The sequence below is a fragment of the Onychostoma macrolepis genome, chromosome 14 (assembly GCF_012432095.1).
Source record: "Onychostoma macrolepis isolate SWU-2019 chromosome 14, ASM1243209v1, whole genome shotgun sequence".
In the NCBI taxonomy this organism is placed as follows: Eukaryota; Metazoa; Chordata; class Actinopteri; order Cypriniformes; family Cyprinidae; genus Onychostoma; species Onychostoma macrolepis.
The window spans coordinates 29,709,267-29,725,806 of NC_081168.1; the positions used below are offsets into that span (position 1 = coordinate 29,709,267).

The following is a 16,540-nucleotide window of genomic DNA, read 5'->3' on the forward strand; positions in this document are numbered from 1 at the left end:
GTCTCAGAACCTGTTTACACCTGATATCATCCATCTCCAGTGTTTTGATCCCAAGTGGACAGTGCTAAATGTAGGTAAACAGAGTCCAGAGATGCATCGTGACCCAGTCATCAGAGGTGGTCAGGGATGCATATGACAGCCACTCACCATGCTACAGTGATGTTTGTGATAAATCACAAGTGGTTACTGGAGATGCATGTTAATTCCAAGGCCCTAGATCCAGACTAATACCAGAGCCCAGATCTAGACCAAGATCCAAGACCCAGACCCAGAACAATAATTTTAGTGCAGGCATGGGCAACTCTAGTCCTGGGGTGCGTTTCCCAAATCCATCGTTAGATGACTATGGTCATTAGTTCCATTGAACTCTATTGGTAACGACGGAACTTGCAACCAGAGAAACACACCCCTGGATGGTCACTGTCCTGCAGAGTTTAGTTCCATCCCTAATCAAACCCGCCTGGCTGTAATTTTCAGGCAATCCTGTTCCTGGAGATCAACCCTGATCAAACACAATTGAACCAGCTAATTAAGATCTTCAGGAATACTTGATAATTATGACATGTATGCTGGAGCAGGGCCGGAAATGAGCTCTGCAGGAAGGTACAGTAGATCTCTAGCAACAGGATTGGGCACGCCTGGGTTAGATTTTTCAGTTGCAATTTTGAATAGTGATAGAGCTCTGCAGGACAGTGGCCCAAACCCAAACCATTGCTGCATTCATTTCAAAACACTGTGCCACTGTATATAGTAGCTAGGCAGCCACTCAAAGCCATGAGTTTCTTGCAAATTCTCTGTAGTTTAAAAGATACTGTGGCAACTAGAGATTAAGTTGATTATCACCTGTAATAAATGTGTTAATAACTCAAACTCCTTTTTTGAGACCATAAACCAAGTCCCTGAGTAAAGCCAGAGACACACAATTTTAGCAATCCTATAAGATCACTACCAACCACACTGTGCGACATGGATCTAATAAACCTGGGTACGACATGTGTAGACTGTACGATGATGACACCTATTGACTCGTAGGCCATGGCGCATGTTACTATAGAAGAATAAAATGTCATCAGCATGTGCTAGTGGTAAACAAAAATCATGATGAATCACACTTTAGCAGTTGTAGTTTCTATGTATAGTGAAAAAAAGTGAAAGTGGCAAAAGAGGAAGGGATAAGAGCTTGAGGTAAGCAGTTTTATGTTATAGTGCCATGTCGTGTTGATTTCATGTCACATTTTTATTGGCTGGTCAGTAAATGTGGGTCGTAGCAGCAAACACACTGTGTGATGATCATGCTGAATTTCTGTCAGAAAATGGCCATGGCAACGGCCGTCTTTCAACCTCTCTCACGTTACGACACAGGACGACCATTTAGGAGCCTCGATCACAGAAATCACCACGATTGTTTCACAATGCCAATCTTTCATCTGGGACAGCCGAAAATCATGTGTCTCGGGCTTAAGACATGGAAACATTCATGTGATTTCTTGAAGTCTCAAGACCAAGAGCACGAGATCCAGACTTTAACTCTCAGACTTTACTTCAGGTGTAGACCACAATTTGTCTCAGCTGGCAACCTGTGATTGGATCACCTGAGATGGATGTTAATACCAGGTGTAAAGAGGGCCTTAGATATTACCAGTTTGGTCTGACTGTGGCCACATGTGGATCAATGTCCCGCAATCCCCCGTCTGCTGCTTCAGTCGTTCCTCTTGTATGTGTTCCAGTTTGGTGGATTATGTGTGTGAGAGAATGGGTGGGTATGAATGCACAGTCATGATATCTCAGCATGCCTGCATGCCTGTGACTGATAAACTGTCAGTGGGCTCTGGTGCCTGTGACACCGGACAATGAAAGCAACAAGCGAAGATGGTAATAAATGAGCATGTGTTTGATTAACAGGAAGCACCATATGTGATGTACAAGAAAAACCACATGCATCTGGAAGGCAATGACAAGTATGAAGGCTACTGTGTCGATTTAGCTTCTGAGATTGCCAAACATGTCGGGATTAAGTACAGACTGTCCATAGTCATGGATGGAAAATATGGCGCCCGTGACCCAGAAACCAAGACTTGGAATGGGATGGTGGGTGAACTAGTCTATGGGGTGAGTATTGGATTTGTTACAAACTCTTCCAGAGAACCACTAACCTTTCCTTCTTCAGTAGTCTCTTTTATTCATGAACCTTGCATAAACGATATAAAGAAAAATTGCTAGAAATTGCTGTCAAATAAGGGTGAATAGCCTTTATGTCTTTCATTCTGGGGAAAGAGTGTGGGGAAATTGACTGCAAATGTCTGGGTGTTGTTCAACTACAACTGCAGCCAGACAGTGCTGGTGGCGAGACTGTGTTTTAAACATGCTCCTTCCCAGCATGCACTGCTTTGATTCATCTCTATGCTGTTGGATCTCAAAGGCACTTTTCACAGTGCGCCCAGGCAACCCGCCATTTCTGCATTTGTCAAAGCGCTCCCCTGCTATAAATGGAGGAAAACCCAGTGAAATCGCTTCCAATTCCCCGAGCCGACATTCAAGAAGGAAGACCATATACAAAATGCATGAGGGTTAGGCTACCTCATCTGTTCAATTTCCTTACCATCAGCCAGAGAGATTGCCTGGTTTTGATGTGCTAACATTGGAAATTATACTCAAATTATTCTCAAAATGGGGGGAAAAAAATGCATGTGGAGATAAAAAGGGAAAAAACAATCTCACCATCATTGAACCATTGAACATAAAAGTGGGCCTTTTCAGATCAGAAAGTAAGAACAAACATTTGTGAGCCTCGTTTGACCTTCTGATAAATATATATATATATTTTTTTTAATTTAAAATGTCATTACAACATTGTAAGTCACCTTGTTTATAGTCTAATATTTAGATAAATGCTGTTCTTCGTTATTTAGCATGTTTTATTACTAATTTTGTGTTGAAGTTTAACACTGTCACCCTATCCGAGATCCTCAGTTATTCTGCCAGACAAAAATGATAGAATCTGATAGTTATAGATGTTTTTTTAAATTATTGTGTTTTTTTAATTATATATGTTTTTTTTATGCCCCCTTAAATAGCACCAGTGTAGCATTTTCTTAAGATCTCACCGTGTTCAAAAGTGTAGCTTGACTTTAAATTATGAGTAGCTTGTATCTTAGGAAGCTACACTTTCAAAAAAACACTGATTGATACTGTAATCATGTAATCATATTATAATCGTATGATCCACCTCTGTCATCTGTTGAAGTTTACAGACAGTAGCGACAGCTCTGTCTAAACAATGACAGTGAATTCCTCTGCTTTTATAATGTAGAAACGCTAAGGTTTTCGTGGATTTGTTTTTCGTTTCCAGCCATAAGCAGATAAAAACATGAATTGGATTCTTCTGGGGTTCTTCTAAATGACAACTAAGTGCCAATGTTATTTAATCTCACTTTTTTTTTTTTCTTTCACAGTTTATCAACAGCATTTGTTATCAATTGGATTTTACCTGTGCACATTTGTGCAATACATTGCTAATTTCAAAGCTAAAAAGATCACATGCAATTATTTATCTAGCGTGCAGAAGACGCTGAGAGTTTTGAGGCGTATTTCTTCCTCGCTGATAAATCACTTCTGGTAGACTCTTAATTAGCTATTTATATGCAAATGATTATATGATTTATTGAGACAGTACACCGGAGTTCCATTCACTACAACCACAAGATAAAAGGATATTAATATTTGTAGAGGCTTTTATAACCAGCGTTCACCTGCAGAGTTACCATGACCTTATACTTCCTGATTGCATAACTAATGTCCTCCTGGCTGAGGACACATGTGAGATAAAATCTTTCACTGCCTTTTTATTATACGCTCATGCTAGAGTGCCTCTGCGGATTATGGGAAGTGGGAAGCGGCTGTGCCTCATATCTGCAGCTCCCACAGCAACATTATGTGAAGCATGAGAAGGGAAGCATTCAAAAATGATTTTCCAACAAAGTTTCCTGCTCGTTGCGATTACGCTCTGTTTGTCGCCTGATACAGTGGCGTAGGGGTCAAAGAAATTAGCAAGACTCTTGCTATCTAGTCAAGCGAACACTCAGCTGTCACTTCTGAGCTACACAGTCAAAAAGCCTTTTCTGTTATGCCTCGCATGTGCTTCTCTGAGGCGGTGAAAGTCCTGTCTCTGTGAATGTCCTTTTTCTGGCTTCCTTCCCCACACCGAGGCCCGAGAAAACACTAAATGACCCCCTTTGAGCTCTAGATGTAATTTTCTGTGACAAATTGATCTGATTGATTCGTCCAAATGGTAACAGAACATTCCAGGTTCAAAAATGCTTCATGGACAGCATCTGATTACCTACAGAAAATAACTCAGAATTGAATTGAAATCATTTGTACAAACTGTGCTTACAGTAATGCACTGTATTAAAAGTATACCCATAAAATGTATACCAATGAGTTAGCATGAGACTAGTGACATAACATATATTTATGGCCATGCCTCTGCAAAATGCTGTCATTAATGCATAACAAGACATGTTTCTGCCTACACTGGGGAAAAAAGAGCTGTGAAATTTTTCATGGTACTGGAAAATATTCACCTCTAAATTATGCATGGTTGATTTCTATATAAAAGAGTACAATATTTGAACACAAATGTTATATAAATATTATGTAATATTTAAAGATTATAGAATTACATGAATTAAAAATTATGTAAATGTTATATATTATTTACAAATACAGTATTTAATATTTTTAATACAGTGTTTAAGTTTTAAAAACATAGAGAAATTGTATTTCAAATCCAATGCATAGAAGGCAGACTAGTGCCATCTGATTGGAGATAAAAAGAAAATCATACAATGTTACCATTAGATACCCATATGGCACCATTAGCCCTATAGAGACAGAGAGAGAGTATTTTCAGACATAGTTACTTTGGGTTTTTTCATTAATTTACTATGGTGGTCATTTCTGACTGCAAAACCATTTATTCTTTTCAAATTATGTCTGTTTTTGTTTTGTTTTGTTTTGTTTTGTTTTTTTTGTTTTTTTCATTCAGCAATCTTCACAAAAAAAATAATGTTTCATACCATTCTGATGAATGAAAAAAAAAATGTTCAATGTTCCAAAAATATGACCATTAAGACCCCGAGAGTAAATTTGCAACTAAACCTGCCAAACCATCTTTGTGATGAAAGAATTCCTTGCTAACATCTGTTAATGTATATAGCAGTGCATGTTTATTGTACTGGTGCATGTTCAGCACTAATACGTTTTGTTCATGTCCCCGTTTCCAGAGAGCAGATATAGCCGTCGCACCATTAACAATCACGCTAGTGCGAGAGGAAGTCATTGACTTTTCTAAGCCCTTCATGAGTTTGGGCATCTCCATTATGATCAAGAAACCTCAGAAGTCCAAGCCGGGTGTGTTCTCCTTCCTGGACCCTCTGGCGTATGAGATCTGGATGTGTATCGTTTTCGCCTACATCGGCGTCAGCGTGGTGCTGTTCCTCGTGAGCCGCTTCAGTCCCTATGAGTGGCACCTGGATGAGACTGATGAAGCCAAAGACCCCCAGACCCCTCCAGACCCGCCTAATGACTTTGGGATTTTTAACAGCCTGTGGTTCTCTCTAGGGGCCTTCATGCAGCAGGGCTGTGATATCTCACCAAGGTTGGTGCCTCATAGTTGGGTCACTTTATGGCTGTAAAAATGAAGTCATATGTGGGTTTGCATGCATAGGTGACAATTTATCACTGGTTTAGGTACATTGGGATCCTTAGAGCAGATATAACTGGAAAGCATTTCAGATTTTCAATATGGCCTCAGACCAGATTATAATCTGTGATTTTCTCATCCATCAATAAAAAGGACTGTAAAAGTTATGAAAAAAAAAAAAAAAGGAATTTTACGGTTTTTTTGCATGAAACGATTTGTAAGTAAATCTACCCAGCACTGCTGACAAGCACATAAAATACATTACAGCTCTAGTTTTGATGGTAATTCCAGTTTTTCACGTTTGAAAGGTAATGCAGACACAGCTCTAGTTATAATTTGTTCTTTTGTAAAGGATTAGCTGAGCAACATATTCTCATTTCGCACTTTTTATGAATTTCTCATTTACCTGATTCATTTATTGTTTGAGAAGTCCTGCTCCAGCACTTTGTAGGCAGCTGTGACGGAGATGTATGATTATTCACATTGTTCCTCCATTTAACCGGAGGAAGTTGATTAATAATGACTCCATTGTGCGGCTCGCTGTCATAGATCGTTTTGCAGAGTCCCTCATATTCCCCTGTGCTGGCTGTCAATTGTGTATTCAATAAAAATGACTTAGCAGCACCAAATAATAATAATAATAATAATAATAATAATAATAATAATAATAATACAATAAAGTGAAAGTATCATATGTCAATTTATCATATCATATATCAATTTATCATATCAATAAATAATTTGGTTACATTTTACTTAAAGCATTATAATGGTATTCATAATGTAATTTGTAATGCATTATATATTTTTATAAATAATTGTAACCAAAATTAAAATGCATTACAATATTTGATGGTTTGTTTGTCATGTGGTTTAATGTATTAAACTTTCTAAAGGTGTAACAATGAAGTATTAAATTATATTACAACTGTGGTTACAATTATTCATGAGATCATACAATGCATTATAAGGTTCATTACAAGCCCCAATTAATGCATTAAAACTACTTTTATAATGCATTATATATAAAGGCTTTAAGAAAAGCGTTACTAATAATGTTCATCAGTTTATCATACATCAATCTAGTCTGAGGCCATATTGAAAATGACTGAACGATGCAAACCCACATATGGAAAAATTATAAATAGCCTAATTTGGCCTGGTTATGTGAAACCATAGTTATGTGAAACACTGTTGATTGGATATTACATCTTACATGATTGTATTGCTGCAGAATAGTTTTCAGATGGCTCCATGTTATTAAAAACCCATGTTAATCTAAGATTCAATAATTATATTACTTAAGTCCATAAGAGTTTCTACTTGTTATTTGCACTCTGTACATGTTTCACAAGCCCGCATGGTTGAAAGAGCACGTAGTCTACAGAAGGGCAAACCGCCTTACATTCAGCCCAAGGCAAAAACACTTTAGAGGAAATAATACAATCATTGATCCCATATGTTATTTGATTATGTTAATATATCGTCTAGGCAACAGTCAATAAATGCACAGCTGGAAAATAAGTTTGAGCTAATGTGACTCAAACTTCTGCGAGATCAGAAATGAGACACTAACTCAATATAGATGTGTGAATATATTGTATTGGCGAAAATTGCTTTTCCATGTGGCTAAATGGAAGCTCAGGATGCAAGTCATGTGTTTAAGTGGGTAAACAAAAAAACAGCAGCAGTGCCAGATCACAGTAAATAAAACGTCAAGATGATTTGATACAGCAGATGATCAGCTATGGCTTAGTACAAAGAACGAGACACTGCAGTCACTTCCTCTATAATAACCACTTTTAACAAATATTTTAACTGATATTTAACTAACTTCTTTGATTAATCTCTAATCTATTTTTCTTTTTAGATCTAACCTGGGAGTGAACATGTTGAGATGTAAATCTGTCGACATTAAAGGATTGAATTCACTCAAAAATGAAAAATCTGTCATCATTTACTTACCCTCATTTCATCCCAAACCTGTATGATTTTCTCTCTTTTTCTATGCAAAATATCTTCTTTTGCATTCAGCAGAGGAAGGAAACTTTTACATGTTTGGAAACACATGAGGGTGACTAAATGATGACAGAATTTTCTTCTTTTTTTGGCAGAACTATCTCTTTAATAAAACCAAATCCATGAATTGCTCATTGGTTCAATGGGTTTTTCAATCAACATACATAAATGTTTGTGGAGTTAATATATTGAATACAATTGTGTGAAACATCAGGAACATATTCAAACCTGAATGCCTGTATGTGTGTCTTTGTGCATCAGGTCCTTATCGGGCAGAATAGTGGGAGGCGTCTGGTGGTTCTTCACCCTCATCATAATCTCGTCCTACACGGCTAACCTGGCTGCTTTCCTCACAGTGGAGAGGATGGTCTCTCCCATAGAGAGCGCTGAAGATCTAGCCAAACAAACAGAGATCGCATACGGAACCTTGGACTCAGGATCAACCAAAGAGTTCTTTAGGGTGAGTCTCCTACCACTTGACAGAGTAACATCTCTGCATTGATCTTCAGTTGAAATCAGCTGAATTAAAATGCATCAAACTTCAATGGCTGTGCAAGCTTTCAAGTCAGAATCTGTCCTTTAGTTAGACTTGCTGCTGTTGTGTTTTTGTCATTTTCTGTAATCACAAAGAACTCAGAGAAGAAAGGTTCCCACAGCTGTCTGTAGTGCCTCAGTCTTTATCAAACATTTATTTCATTTAATTATTATTTATGTGTTTGTTTTGCAGTACAGTGGCCCTAAAAACCATTTGGATGCTTAGTCCATATTTAACATTTCTAAATGTCATAGCATTTGATGAAATATCAAACCAAGTGACAATTATTCAAAGACACAGCATAAGCACAATTTACAAACAAAATATTTACCAAAATGTGTTTGTGTGTGTTAACATGACAGTGGTACCCTCATAAATGTCTTTGTAGCGCTTAAAAGTCCCACCGAGGTGCCTAATTATTCAGTGTTGACATAATTCTGGAGTGCACTGTGAAATCAGACTTCATTCACCCTCAAGGAAAGCATGTTTAAAGTGCCCCTATTATGGGTAATGAAAGGTTCATATTTTGGTTTTGGGAGTCCCCAAGAACAGATTGGCATGCATGCAAGGTCAAAAAACACTTTCATTTTCTTATAATATGCATTTATTTTTACCTTACTTGCTCAACGATTCATTTTTCCAGACCCCTCCTTTGCGTGATGCTAATCTGCGTTGATTGGTCGATTTCATTTCCATTTCATAAAACAGTGTTTGTGAGTGCAGTGCTGTTTTGTGTACAGCGTTTCTATTTTTACCACTCCAAAAGTAGCACCTAGTGGCAAGAATGAATTTGCATTTTCATTCTGACCAACGTGAAAATCAGCTGATGGTTTTACGCAGCAAACACGCAGAGCTGTAAATGTGAACCGTTATATATATCCTATGGGGGAAGCCCCGCCACGCACAGAGTGTAAGTCTGTGGGAAACACTGTAGCAGTCTCCAGTAAAATGACGGGGACACAACACAAGGTTGGGGCTATACTGCTGTGGTATTGCTGTAAAAATTAACTTTAGCCATTGATTCTTCACAGCCTCGTACTTTGGCAAACAAAACAAACAAACAACACAAAAACACGGATTTACCCTCGCAGTGCAGAGCACAGCGTCAGTGTTTGAGGGACGGCGGGTTCAAGTTTTCCCAGGTCTGCACAAGCAACAAGTGGGCGGGCGATATGCTAATATTTCATGCTGACGTCAACATGAAACGGCTTGGGACTCGTTTCAATGATTCAGAGTCGACTCTTTCTTTTAAGAGACAATAACTTTATACACGGTGCACTTTGAGATTTAAATCTTTCCGTAATAGGGGCACTTTAAATTGTCCAAATCGCTCCCTATCCCTTATATAGTGCACTATGTGCCATTTACCATATAGAACATAAGAACTATGCAAACAAGTAACCAATTTCAGCCGCAGCTTTAATGTCTTTAGTGTAAGGACCGGGACGCTTCATATTCTAGAGAGCATTTGATTGGACAGAACATTTAATGAGAAGCTGATGTGCAGAATGATGTCATCAAAATCGTTGATCCTCATTGGTGGTAGAGAGACTGTACAATTTGAATGCATATATCTTCCAAATGTGAATTTTGTCATTGTTTTGGTGCACACTAGCTTACTTTAAGACTAACATTCATACTAATAACCAAAAAAAAAAAAGATTAAAGGGGACTTTATGTGCTTAGATGTACTATTAGTGTTTTGATACTGTTTCTGTTGGAAAATATGATTCACAAGGTCAAGAGTTCAATTGAAGAGTCCTAAACACGTTGAACATGCAGGTGTTGAACTTAAGACCTTCTTCATTGCTGAGAGACAAATTTGCAGTCTTAGTTTTTAGTTGATTGCGGGTCAGTATCTAATTCATCCAACACTCATTTGGATCTTGTTACTGTTTTATACTGTGAGAAACCACTTTAAACAAATCAGCGAGAGTGAACTGTCCGAATCATTCACACTGATTCACAAACTTATTCAGATTTTGCTAACCCGTTCTGTTCATTGCAAGGAACTGAGTGGTTCATTCATGACATGGACATCCCGGTTTATGATTCTAAACAGCTGACAGAAAAATGTCTACATAAAACATAATTGTTGAAATATTGCCAGAGAAATGCAGTGTTTGCCAGTGGTACTTTTCAAATTAATTACTACTAAAAAGCAACATGGTTGTAGCAATGCTACAGCTCAACACTGCTGTTTATCTCAGTGCAGCTGCTCTGCTAGCTGTGACCCCCTCAACAACAGCAGACAGGGAAAGTACAAGCCATTATCACACTTTTAAGAGCTCTCAAATACTCACTATTTACACTTCTAAGTATAATATTAATGAATTAAATATTTGAAGTTTTTATGATAATTGCAAAGGAGATGAACTTTTGAATGGCCAACAATTGGAGAAGCTGCATGAGAGGCAGCAAAATACCAACTTGTATAACTTTTCACAAAAATTACGATTACAGGAGCAGATTGATAAAGACTTATTTGTGCATGGTTCCTTGCACAATACAATGTTATGACCTCAAAAGTATTTTACAATATTGCATGATTTGTAATATAATACATTGCATAATCTGTTCCATATGTATGGCATTTCTGCAGCAAGTAAACTTGCTCGGTAGTGCACCTGGTACAGAATTGCACTTGCATGTATAAAAGAGCTTGAAGAGTAGTAGAAATAGTCTAAAGTGGCATGGCTGCTTCAGGAAATGTGCTTCTTTCTTACCTTTGCTTTTGTTAACGTTATTTTTCAACACTAACATTGTTCTGTTTTGGATGAAACTGAAAGAAATTTTACTACCACATACTGAACATTTTCTTGAATTAACACTGAACTGACCTCAATTGAACAATGAAACTCATTGCAGAATTGACCTTTGCTTGCATCTTTGAATATTTTTTCCCTGTCTATTCAAGTAAAGCTGTTTTGAAACAATCTGTTTGCTATATAAATAAATGTGACTTGACTTGAAAGTGTCACGAAATGTACAAGAAACATTTTGCAGAAATGTCAGCACAGGCATGTTTTTCCAATGAATCTGGTTTGTAAAATCACCTTGATAACTGTAAAATGCTCAGAAAAATGATGCATGCCATTTGGTATTTGATTAGCTGACATTTATCCATGTTCCATTTTGGATGCTGGTGCTTTGATTTCTAGGTTTCTTTACTTAGTGTAGCTTGCAGTACTTCTTTAGCCAACCACCTTCACCAGTTAAGCCTGGATCAGCATGGGAATTCATTACAGCAGGGAGGCCACTTGGAGCTTGTTGTTGGAGAACAAACAAAAAGAAACATTAGCTCTGCCAAGAGCTGCAATCGCTCCATTCTCATACCTGCTTGTTAGCGAAATTCCTCTCTTTTAGCTGAAATGGTCAGTCAGGTCTACGCTATACAGCCCTTTTTGATGAAGCAGTCATTAAGTCAATGGAGATGATTGCTGTAGGGGCTGTGAACAACCTTGAGCCGTCAGAGTGAAGGGAGGCAAAGGCAGACAGGCGTCTCTGTAGCCTAATCAAATCCCGCATATGGCCATAGAGGTCAGCTCAAAAACCGTAATTAGTTGCTTTACCTGGGTTTGCAAATTGTGCGTAATGAAAAGCGGCCCAGAGGGTCAAATAGCGCACTTGAAAGATATTTAGAATAAAGTAAGCAATACATCCATGAGCACATCGAGACTGACATTGCAATTAGGGCTGAAATGAGCTATCTGCATGTTTCTGTAATACTTGAAAAGTGCCTGCTTTACACACACATCCATTAGGAGGTATGTTCACTGCCCTGTCAGCTGCAGGTTTGCATGGCGGCATTTGTTTGATGTCATTAAAGGTTCGCAAATCGACAACCAAGGGGTTTGGGGATCTCAGATATTCCATATAATGAGTGTCCTAGTTACACTCTACAGCTTTCAGATTTCCAATGACATGTGTGAACTGCTATTTCAAGGAACTTTTAATTAAAAGCACCGAGGTTTGACAGAAAAAAAAAAAAGAAAAAAAAATCCTGATTAATGGAGATTCAAGCTCTATTTTAGATCTGTTTTCAGAAAACACATTCCAGTTTAATTAGAGCCATACGGCAGAGAACAGCTGGATGTTTCAAATCATCCACAACATTTGGAGCGAGACATATGTCATCATCTTTGACACAACCCCCAAGTTTATTATTTCCTTCCCAAATATGTATATATTTGCTTAATTTATTTGCTTGGTTTATTTAACATTAGGAATAAATATTTCAAGGTTGTTGGTCTATAATGTCTTTTTATGTTTTTGGCTTTGCACTCAGAGAACCAAATGCACATCGTGTCAGTATTAACAAACGTACTGAAATATATTATCAGTTTTAGGGATGTAAAATCTATTGATGCAATGCAGTGCATCATTCGGACAATATTTTGAATTGTTTGTGGAATTAGATTTATAATGACATGTATTACATATACACATCATTTCGGTAACACTTTATTTTAAGGACCAATTCTCACTATTAACTAGTTTCTTATTAAAATGCATATTACTAGCATATTAACTGTTTATTAGTACTTCTACAGCACATATTAATGCCTTATTCTGCATGACCATATTTTAGGTTCCTTAATCCTACCCCATACTTACCATATTAGCTTATTGAGGCAAAATAGTCAGTTAAATGTAGAAAATTAGTCCTTAAAATAAAGTGCTACCATATAAAAAAAAATGTAAAAAAAAATATTCACCTGTGATAATGTGTATAATTTGATACGTTCATGTGATGTGTTATCTCTCCTAGTACATTTGAATCTATGAACTGATGTGTTTGTTACCTTTAACAGGTTTATACAGGTTTATCTTTTGGAAAAAGGACAGTCCAGTCAGATTTAACAGAGAACTGTCTCCTTGAAGAGATGAAATATTGCATTTATTAAAAAGAAGATATGGTGCATGAAATCTTTTCTTTTAATATTTAAAACTATCACTGTGCCTCTGGCCCTGAGGAATCTGTAATGATTGAGAGAGTCGGTTCAGGTTATTCCTGCACTGAACAATCAGCTGGGTGATGCTGTTAAAATGCTATTCTTCACTGACAGGTTTTAGAGCAAAGGAGAGTTTGTTAAAATCTCAAACAGCGAAGTGTCATTCAGTTTGTCCTACTGACAAGGGAGATGATTTGTCTGACATTGATATATATTTGTTCTCCTCTGAAACTCAAACAGTTTTATTGAAAGAGTGCAGGCGGTGTTATGTGATGGTGGATAACATGTAATCCTTGATCAATATCTTCTCAAGGTGCTCACATCTGTTTCTCACATAAAGAACAGCAGCTGATTCTCTCACTCACTCGATGCCTGCGGTTCACCGCATTAAACACTGCAGGCGCTCATATGCACACAACACTAGCTTTTGTTGACTACAGTAGTTTTACGCTTGTGTAATACAGGTGTAATGCTACTACCGTTCCACTCTGGTTTCTTCTGTTGAGCAAACTGTGTGTCAGAGATGATTCTTTGTCACGCTATTAATTTAGGTATTTAGATCATTGACTTCCCAAGGGCACACCGATGAAGAAGTATACTGCTGAGACATTTTTGGCACCATGGCATTACTGTTGAAAGAAACAAAAACTTTATAATAAGCACTTATAATAAGTATACAGTAGTTTATCAGTTGTAGTTGTTAATATATTACAGTAGTTCACTTCCAGAATGAAAGTTTCCTGATAATTTACTCACCCCCATGTCATCCCAGATGTTCATGTCTTTTTTTCTTCAGTCGAAAAGAAAATAAGGTTTTTGAGGAAAACATCCCAGGATTTTCCTCAGTGTAGTGGACTTTAATGGTGCTCAGCGGGTTGAAGGTCCAAATTGCAGTTTCAAAGCAACTTCAAAGGGCTCAACGCGTTCCCAGCCGAGGAACAAGGGTCTTATCTAGCGAAACGATCAGTCATTTTCTAAGAAAAATACAAATTTATATACTTTGACCTCACGCATTACGTAATCACGCAACGTTTACAAAGCGAACGAGCAAAGAAAGTCAAACACTCTTTACAAAAACGGTAAAACAACGATGTCGTCTGATTTTAAAGTTGGGGGAGAAAATGAGATGGAGTTTTGCAACCTACCCTACCTTTTTGAACCGAAATGCACTGATGAAGATCTAGCCACACGTGTCCTTTCCAATGTGATACACAATGCGTGACGACATGCATGCGCATCGCAGAGCTAGTGCAAGACGAGCATTTGTGGTTAAAAAAAATTATATATATCAATTTTTTTTTTTTAAGAAAATGACTGATCGTTTGGCTAGATAAGATCCTTATTCCTCGGCTGGGATCATGCAGAGCCCTTTGAAGCTGCATTGAAACTGGATCTTTAACTATATGGAGAAAAATCTTGCAATGTTTTCCTCAAAAAAACTTGATTTGTTTTCGACTGAAGAAAGAAAGTCATGAACACCTTGGATGACATTATCAGGAAAATTTTATTCCCAAAGTAAACTACTCCTTTTATATATACAAATAGTGAGATCTTCATTGATTACCTGTAAGTAATACATTATTGTTGTTTAATTAGCTCATATGTAAAGAGTTAGGTAGATGCTTTAACTTAAGTTACCTAATTAGTACCATTAGTAAAGGAGTTGTCACTTTAGATTAGGTCACAAAGAGTACTATATTGCCATTAATTATGTGCTTTAAACCTGCCTTTTTTAAAACATTAACTGTACAAACAGTAAGTGTTTTTTTAAATATTAACATTGTTCATACGTAAATGATTTATGTTTTAGATGCTGTCAATGCATTAGTATTGTATGTTTTTATGTCTATGCCAACATAAGTAAATGTACATGTGGTCATACCACTTTTTATGTAAAATACATACAAATACTCATTAGATCACGTTGTTAAAATACATCAGTTCGGATGTATTATGTAAAACATAAAGGATGAACAATAATAGTAATGATGATTACTGAATTTCTGAAGTGAACAATAATAATTTATGAAGAATTGTGAAGTACAGTGACAATGAATAAAGAACTCACTATTTGTATACAGCCTATTAATGTATTAACAATGTATAAGCTGTGATTTATAAACTAATAGTTTGCAATTTGCAAGTACTTTATTTATACTATATATAAAATAAGGTGTTACCAAAACCTCAAAAAAGCACATTTGGTTTGGATGGCAGCAGGCAGATTCCCCGTACAATGAAGGTGCTCCAGAGATCCAATAGCTTCCATTAGGATGTGCAATATTGCATATGATGGCGTTTTGTTTCTGCATCTGCCTCTGCTTATATTTTTCATTTTCACCTCTGCCTCTACTTTTTCATCGGGCACGAGTTATTATCAGGTTGAGTCTGGTCAGAGCTGGCTTGTTCAGATTTGTTCATGTGTTTGCCTGAGCGGGTGAGTTTAAAATTGCTCTAGCTGCCCGCTGGGCACATTAAAAAAATAAAACAGTCTGTAGCCTGACCTTTCCGTGTGGTCTGTCCAGTCCAGTGCACAGTTGGTCATGCAGTGTTTCCTTTCATATACTTTAAACTTTTATACGTGTTACAACAATTGAATGCTAAATGAATGTGGAATGTTGAAAGTCTCACAGCACATATATTATTTCTAATCCAAACCTATATATCATGCATAACTCCGCAAGCTGCATCCAGCATGTTTCCCCAAAGCATGAAAACACTTTCACAGCTGAGGAATTATGGGACAGGGGCACTAAACCTTATACATTATACAGAACAGTATGCCTGGCCGTGAAATTAAAAGCACCTCACGGATTGAACTTTCAGGACCTCCGGGCAAAAACTCTAGGGGGGCACAGGCTGATATGTCTGAGAGTTGTGAGTTAATGAATAAAAAAACTCCTAGCAGATGCTTTTTTGATAAATGACATTCACGCATACTTTTTGGAAGCGCTGTACACTGAGTAAAGCTTCCTGGTGAGTAACAACTCAAGCAGTATACTGCAGAAAAGCAACGGGCAGTGAGGAGGAATATGTTCCGTCTGGAAAGCGAATGATTCAGGAGTAAAGCTTTAGTGGAGAGTGAGATGGTGCGGCTGATATGAGGTGGATGTGAACAGCACCATAATAAGCTCTGTGGCGAGGACAGAGATATGAGGAGAGGCTGAGAGACGGGTATGATGAAAGTAGCCTGCAATGTGTGGAATATGTTTACGCAGAACATACTGTATATCGATTAATGCACCGATCAAAGAGCTGTATTAGAGCCAGGGGAGGACAGTTTGTGATGATTCTGAAATCTAACATATTCTAATTATCTGTTTCCTT

The 16,540-nt window shown here is 37.4% G+C and overlaps 1 protein-coding gene across 4 annotated transcripts in view; it reads left to right on the forward strand.

The window, feature by feature from the left end:
• gria3b (glutamate receptor, ionotropic, AMPA 3b) overlaps positions 1-16,540 on the forward strand; it is a 116,658-nt gene that overhangs the window by 85,126 nt on the left and 14,992 nt on the right. For all 4 annotated transcript variants that reach the window (XR_009274170.1, XM_058797932.1, XM_058797933.1 and 1 more), the window contains exons 10-12: positions 1,903-2,109; positions 5,286-5,659; positions 7,985-8,183. Coding sequence is in view for 3 of the 4 variants with exons in the window: in XM_058797932.1 (XP_058653915.1) it covers positions 1,903-2,109; positions 5,286-5,659; positions 7,985-8,183 (780 nt within the window). In the remaining variant the exon portion in view is untranslated. The remainder of the gene's footprint in view (positions 1-1,902; positions 2,110-5,285; positions 5,660-7,984; positions 8,184-16,540) is intronic.